The sequence below is a fragment of the Canis aureus genome, chromosome 6 (genome assembly GCF_053574225.1).
Source record: "Canis aureus isolate CA01 chromosome 6, VMU_Caureus_v.1.0, whole genome shotgun sequence".
Taxonomy (NCBI): Eukaryota; Metazoa; Chordata; class Mammalia; order Carnivora; family Canidae; genus Canis; species Canis aureus.
Genome location: NC_135616.1, coordinates 56,927,150 through 56,935,245, shown reverse-complemented (window position 1 = coordinate 56,935,245; position 8,096 = coordinate 56,927,150). Strand labels below are relative to the sequence as shown.

At 39.9% G+C, this 8,096-nt stretch overlaps 1 protein-coding gene across 1 annotated transcript; it reads right to left on the bottom strand.

Annotated features, from left to right (window-relative positions):
- Positions 1-3,039: 3,039 nt before the first annotated feature.
- Positions 3,040-5,690, bottom strand: LOC144315219 (MICOS complex subunit MIC26-like). The gene is given in 3 exon segments (XM_077899722.1): positions 3,040-3,645; positions 3,647-4,021; positions 5,576-5,690. Coding segments are annotated over 2 exon segments (597 nt in total). The 5' UTR covers positions 3,932-4,021; positions 5,576-5,690; the 3' UTR covers positions 3,040-3,333.
- Between the last annotated feature and the right edge of the window lie 2,406 nt (positions 5,691-8,096).

Genomic DNA, 8,096 nt, shown 5'->3' with positions numbered 1-8,096 from the left:
GGAAAAATGTCTATTTAGGCCCGCTGCCCATTTTTTTTTTAAAGATTTTATTCACTTATTCATGAGAGACAGAGAGAGAGAGAGGCAGACACAGGCCAAGGGAGAAGTAGGCTTCCTGCAAGGAGCCTGATGTGAGACTCGATCCTGGATCCTACCCTGGGCCAAAGGCAGATGCTCAACCACTGATCCACCCAGGTGTCCCCTCTGTCCATTTTTTAATTGGATCTAGTGCTAGGCAAAGAATTCCTAGACTTGACATCCAAAGCACTATCCAAAAAAGGAAAAAAATAGTAAATTTCCAGGTTTTCAGGAGTGAGTGGGGGAGAAGTGTATGGTTATTAAAGGTCAACATGAGCGATTCTTGTGGTGATGGACATGTTCTTTATTTTAACTGTATCAATGTTAATATCCTAGTTGTGTAAAATTGTACCATTGTGTTATAAGATAGTACCATTGGAGGAAACTGGGTAAAGGGTATATAGGATGTCTCTAAATTAGTTTTTATAATTGCTTGTGAACCTACAACTATCTGAAAATAAAAAATGTAATTAAAAAATTACATTCAGGGGCACCTGGGTGGCTCAATCAATTAAGCATCCAACTCTTGATTTTGACTCAGGTCATGATCTTAGCCTTGTGAGATCAAGCTCCATGTTGGGCCCCACACTCAGGGCTGAGTCTGCTTGAGATTCTCTCTCTCTCCCTCTGCTTCTCCCCCCACTCATGCATACTTTATCTTTCTCTCTAAAATAAATGAATAAATAAAATCTTTTTTAAAAATGTTAAAAACTACATTCATTATTTGCAAGATTTTCTCCTTTAAATTTATTATGTAATTGTAAATACTTTTTAAAAAAACTTTTCTAGTAACATATATGAAAAATATTAAATTTTCTCTTTCAAACATTTATTTTCATTGATAACATAGATGAAAACATATTCAAATATCATCCCTCATTTCAAAATCTTCCCATGGCTTTCCAAGGTCTGTGGAATAAGAACTCCTTAGCTTGGCATTCAAGGCCATTTTTGTTCCATCAACCTTTGCCTATCAACCTGGACTCATCCTGTACTGCTGCCCATCTGCTCCCACTCCCCTCTCCAACTCTTGCCTGCTTGAAATTCCTTAGTATGCCCTGCTGTTTCATGGAGGTTTTTGCTCACTCTACCCCCCAAAAACACCTTCATAGCTTTCAAAACATCAATATTTTATATCCTTCAAGATTCAGCTAAATCCACCTCCTCTAGGAATTCCTGCTTGTTCCTCCCTCTGCAGTCACACTGTAATTTGTACATCTGTCTTAGTATCTATCTCTCAGTTGCTTACATGTCTTTTTCCCTCTTCTGCTCTGTGAGCTCTTTGAAGATAATCACGTTTCCATTTTTGGTGCCTCAAATAATGCCTAACACATAGGAGATGGTCAAGTACATGTTCATGGATTGAATGGCTAAATACCCAGCTCACATGACTCCCCTATTATGTTGGTTTCGTTGTTCTCCCTTTTCTCCTCTTTCTAATAACATTCATTTCTTATTCTTCTGAAGTCTTTTAGACTTTGTTCACAGGACTAATATGAAATAAATACACAATCTTGCAGTCAGCTGGCGGATGGTCACCTAAGAGTTCCTCAGGGATGGGGATTTCTCAGACACACTTTAGACATATCAAAGAGCTCAAAATCGATTGGCAAACAAATTGTTCAATTGATTGAATGGACAAATGAGTGAATGACCTTGAAATACCTTGTAAATTACAGAGTGTAGATTTTTGGGTTTTGTTTTACTTTGCTCCGGGTTGTTTTAAAGAGGGAAAGAGAGAACGAACAGAAAGATACATGAAAATCATATAGAAAACACAAACAAAAAAGAATGACTATGTGGTTGGAATCATGAACATCACTGGGTAGCTTTTGAGTTTGGGGCTAAGTTTTGTGAATTGTTCTTTGGAACTGACAAAAAGAGGGAGAGTGAGAAATCATCACATCATTTCCAGATGCTTAGGGAGGAATCTCAATTTGAGTCCTATCTTTCATGTATAGGGAAAAAAAGAGACACAAAGACATGTGAAAATCATCAAAAAGCAAATTTCAGTTTTATGCACAGTCTCAGCCTTGAGGAATTTACAATCTATCTTCAGTTGTAATCATTCCAAATGTTTGCCGTTAGGGTACTTTAATGAAATAAGAAAATAATGCATAGGAAACAGTGTGGATGTTAGCCTAGACAGGCCTGAATTCAAGCCCTGGACTGACCCTCTGCCAGTTACAGCTGCTTGCTCTCTCTGAATCTGTTTTTTTTTTTTTTTTTTTAGCCATAAAATGCAGTATCAGACCACCTACACATGGAATAGGTGTAAGGATCAAATAAGATAATATATGTAAACTCTGGAGCATAATTCCTGCCACATAGTAGGCCAATAAATTGTGACTGTCTCTTTCCCCATCAGAAGCACCAATCTCAAGATTAGGAACTTCCAAACACCTTCAAGTGAAATATTTTTCTCATTTAGACTGTATTAGAAGCCAAAGTTATAAAACCAGGAGAATATTTAAGCAAAGTATGATGTGTGTTAAAAATGTTAGATACCCTGCAGGACTCTCAATAAATACTTATTGACTGACAAATGTTTTGTCAGAGCATAAAATCACAGAGATGGGAAGAGGTAACAGCATAAAAAGGTAATTTGGAATCAGCACGGGATAATGATTATACTTCAATAAGTATTTTATTTTTAAAAAGCAATAGTGAGGGAAACTAGAAATCATTTGAAAAAAAAAATCAGGTTTTCTTTTATAGCCTCAAGTTTATATGATTTCCTAGGGGCACAGTACCCAAAATCTTGGTCTCTTACTGGCAAAATCGGAAGCAAAAGTGCTCCCGGTATCAAAGAGCATATGGATTCATGACATCTGTTGCCATGTCTTTCCACAGGATCTGGGGAACAGGAGACCAGTTGTCCTAGGTTCCTATGACTGAAGCAGCTGCTAGAACACTTTCTAGAGCATCATCGCCCCGGAAGACATGGTTTACCTAACCAGTATTTATTGAGCTTTTTTTTTTTTAATTCAGAATTTTAATTATGTACATAAATAGCAACATGAGAACCAGGAGTTCTAATGCTGGACATTATCTCTAGGTGAAAGGATTTCCGATTAGTCCACTGATAGTATGGTATCACCCAAGATAACAAAGAAGCCTGGTATAGTTTTTCCTGAAGAAGAAAGCCAATTTACTACATTCAGTACTGACTTCTCTGCCATTTTTCTGTAGAAAATGCATGGAGTTTCCAATGTTTACCTATAACTGATTAAAATGGGCAGAGCATGGAGCATTCTACTTATTTCCAGGTGAATTCTTCACATTTCCTGGCTTTTGAAAGTTCTCCTTCCACAAATCTTCTACGACTATGTATCCTCGTAAACCCCAGTCATATAATTTCTCCCCACTGACCTGGACAAATACGATGGCTTGTTGTGGATAATAAAGAGAGGCAGCTAGTCCCATGAACCCAGGTGGATACACCAGCTTCTTTATTTTTGACCCTCTAGCCAAAAGAAGTCCAACAATGCCAGCAAAACCAATAACACCAAGTCTTGGAAAAAATCCAGGAGGTGCATTTTGGAGATATTCATAGCTGTCTAACCCCCCATTGAACCAAGCTCTGCATCTTGGGCTTTGTTTGTGAGTACATTTCCTGACACCAACTTGTATATGGCTCGCAATAATGTCGGAGATGTGAAATGCTTTCTTCAAGCTGGGTCCTTGGCTCCTCCACATATTTAGATTGACCCTCAGGAACCGAGTAGAGTGAAAGCTCATTAACCTTCACAGAAGTTTTGTGAGGTGAGTCCCTTTGAAGTGACGCATAGACTTTAAAGGTGAGCAGACTCAGGCTGGCTGGCCCCACAGACCTCCGAATTACCTTGAACATGTTGCTGGCAGAGGTGGCTCTGGTGGGTTATTGAGCTTTACTACGTGCCAGGTACCATGCTGGGCTCAGGAAGTGGATGGATCACAATCCCTAAATAAATAATTCCAAGTAAAGAGTGACTGGCTATACTTGAGGGATGTCCAAAGACATATGATAGCACAAAAAAGGGAGTGTTCCATTTATGCTAAAAGATTAAGGAAATATTTCTTAGAGGTAATAACAACTGAGTTGGACCTTAAAGGATAAAATGTTTGCCATGCCAGCAGAAGGTAAGGGCAGTCCAGGCAGGGGGATCCCTTGGAAAAAGGCTCAAAGTCCAAATAAACGGGAAAAATAGAAAACTCAGGGTAGTTCCATAAGAACTGTATCATTTATAAGTCATATATAATGTATGTGTATATAATATCTTACATGTATAAGATATTTTACTATCTTCGGGAAACTGGCAACAAATAATTATTCGCATTTTGTTGATGTGGATACCATGAACTTATACTCTCTATTCCGCGAACTCATCAGGTCCACCTAATATATATATTAAGAGGGTGGGGAAGGGGCAGAGGGGAAGGTTGGACATACCTCAAGTACGTACATTATGAAACCTTAGCCATAGTTTCTTTCTTCCATAGTACGAAAAGAGAAAATTTTTTATCACAGTAAACAATAAAACATGGGCAGCCTGGGTGGCTCAGCAGTTTCGCCCCGCCTTCAGCCCAGGGCATGATCCTGGAGACCCAGGATCAAGTCCTATATCAGGCTCCCTGCATGGAGCCTGCTTCTCCCTCTGCCTGTGTCTTTGCCTCTTTCTCTCTGTGTGTGTCTCTCATGAATAAATAAATAAAATCTTTAAAAAAAAAAAACCACACAATAAAACAAAAAAGTAAAATAACTGAAAACAAAGACAAGACATGCTAATTTATGGCAAGACCCATGACACCCTAGGCTTTTGTGCTACTACAGATCATCTTATTTATGCTACAGAAATAGTCAATAATGTTGCCCAAAGGCCTCCACTGCAGGAATCACTAAATGATCTCTGTATGTTTTCCCACAAGACCTGAGATAAGGGGATAGATAAGGTGAGGTCAAAGAATAAAGTGAACGTGTGTGTTGTGCTGCTGAAAGCAGTACTTTTTAGGCATCATCGAAATGGCCCTATGGTTACATTAAAATTGCCACTTCAAAATGTCATCTACCCAATTTCATGTCTCATGCCTGCCAGAAAAATGCTTATGCGACCTTTCCTAAGGTCACATAATTTCTCTGGGCTTCTAATTCCACGTCTATAAAATGAAGACTTGGACCAGATAACCTCCAAATCAGTTCTCAGTACTGACAGTTCGTAATTCTGACTTTTCTTTTTACCCCACATCTAGTTATCTATCCCAAGCCTCTATCTGTACTAACAACCAATTGTCCTGGGGAGCAGAAATGTAACCCCCAGCACCCCAAGGTACATGGGTGGATTCTTGACCCAAACCGCACAGTTCAGTTGAAATGCCCCCAGGCCCATCTGGTCACTGTCTCTGCTCCCCAACCCTCCCCCCTTCCCCCCGCCGGACCTCAGGCAAATGTGTGCTAGAAGTTAAGCTGAAAGACGATGATGACTGCTCCCAAATTGCTAACTTGAAGCTCAAGATTTACCTTGCTCACTGTGGTTTCATTTCCTGCCCGGAAATAGAGCTTGGTGCTGCAGATGGGGCCTAAGATGACAAATGTTTCTAAGACAGGTTCTGCGTTCAGCATGGTTTCCTTTGCTGTGACATATTGGTAAACACCACAGAGCCTTCTTTTTGTGGGGTCAGGCAAAAAGCACAATTTGGATGAACTCCACCTTGGATTTCCTACTTATGGATGAAATGAGCGTGAAGTGTACCCTGGAGTTTTGGTGTTAGGTGGAGCCCCCCTTGGCTGTGGTTCCCAGCCTCATGGAATTTACAGGGTAGGATGAGAACTGCAGCCCACCCCCACCCCCTGCCCCAAAGGTTCTGGCCAGGAGGCAATGGGCGTGAAGAGCACAGGTGCGCTGAGCACCCCTCCAGGAGGACCACAGTGTTGCCCCCGGCAGAGCCCACCTCTAGGTCGGCCACACTGGGGTATAGCCTTCTACGGGGGCAGGGGGCTCTGTCTGTATATTTGTAAGGGCATATGAGGCAGTGTTTAAAAGCATGAATTATGAAACCAGAGACCCGAGTTCAAGTTCTGTCTCTGCCTCTTATCACCTCTGTGACTTGAGTGATTCAAGCCTTAGTTTCCTCATCCATAAAATGAGGCTAATAGTGGGATCTAATAATCAGGTCATTGTGAGGATTGAATAAGACAATGAATGTAAAGCAATAAGATGTAGTAGCTAGCACACAATGCTCTGCTGAGTCATACTTGAGCCTGAGACAGAAGGAAAAAATCAATACTACTGAACTTGTCTTTATTTAAAATCTTGATAGTTTGCTCATTGTGAAGTGTTTGCATTTTTCAATTTTTAAAAAATATTGCATTAAAGTATTACTTATCTTGATTGTTGAGGGATTTTTGCCATCCCTTAAATCTTGCACATACCTACAAATTTAACAAATGTTGCTTGTTACCATTTTACCATCATCATACAATGACTGCACAGCATAACTTAGCACTTAATTATCTAATGTATTAGTCATTATGTCCTGTTTTTCCAGCTAATTTGTACCTTTATTAAGGACAGAAATTATGATATATGTCTCTTATACCTAACAGTGCTGAGTACATAAGAGATTCATGTAAGTACATGTCCAGTGATTGCTTATAGCTTACGGTAGACAATTCACCACTCTGCTGTTCTCCGTTTGTATCACGTGTTTGAAGGTTTTGTTCTATGATCCTTGTGGGCAGGGATGACATCTGGTATTATCCTGTGCCATGTCTGGCACAAAGATGGAGGGACAAAATCGAAGAACAGGCCAAGGGACCTTTGGGTTTATCTAATCCTGCTCACTTTACCAATAAATTATTTGATGCCCAAAGAAGTTGAACGATGTGGCCAAACCAATCATGATGGCATTGGGATCAGAATTCCATTCTCCTGGGCTTTTTCCACTCCAGAACTTGGTTAATTTTCTTTTATCTCTCTATGCCTTTCAGCATCAAGCACAGAGCTCTGAATGTAGAAAAAAACTCAATAAATGATGTAGATTATTGATTTCTGGAACTTGAGTAACCTTTGCTTAAAGGGGGGGAGGTATGGAGTCATTGACTGAGAAAGTGTAAGTGTATTTACCAACTATCTATATCTCTTGGCTCAGTGCAGCAAGGTGGCTAAGAGAATACTGGATTCAGAGTTAGACGGCTCTAAGTTGAGTTCTGGCTTCACTACTTCCTAGCTATATGACTTTGGATGAAATTAAGTTTCTTAACTAATTTTCTTCATCCAAAATGTAAACATAATAATGCTACTCACCTCATAGAGTTGTGGAAAATTATACAAACCATGTAAAGGATATGGCAGGTTGCCTGACATAGTAAATGCTCAACTATTAGCAATGATCACTGTTCTAAAAATAAGCCCTAAGAGTTAGGTGGGCTATGGGCAGATGGATAAAGTTATACATACAGTTATTTAATATATCCACATTTTTATATTATGGAGGATTAAAGATTAGGAATAGGGGGCTAAATTATCAGTTGAGCACTTATGATTATGCTATATCTATCCCACAAATCCTCACAAATAACTCTAATACCCACTGTATTCTGTGGGATCTTGGCTCCATATAATCATGACAGAGACCCCACCCCTCTCCCCCACGTTCACTAGCTGCCTACCTCCTGAAATTTTGCAGATTTCCAAAAGCACCAGGACCCCAGACCAGTAGACTATAAAAAGGGACCTGTCATAGACCCAAGAGCGCCTCCTTATAATGCCAGTTTTAGTTCCATTTCAGAAGAAAACAACTATATTAGCAAGGATGCCCAATCGATAAGCAGAAGCCCAAATATAGTAAGACACTCCACGACTTGAAATGCTGCCAGTGCGCACCCAGTGCTATGAACAGTGGATAGAATAAGCCGGGGAAACCAATGGTAAGGTTCATTTCACACAATATCTCACCTACATTTAGTGTCTTTTCCCCTCAGCACAGAGCAAGACTCTGAGCCCAAACCTATATAAATTCACAAGATGTGAGGTAGAAGT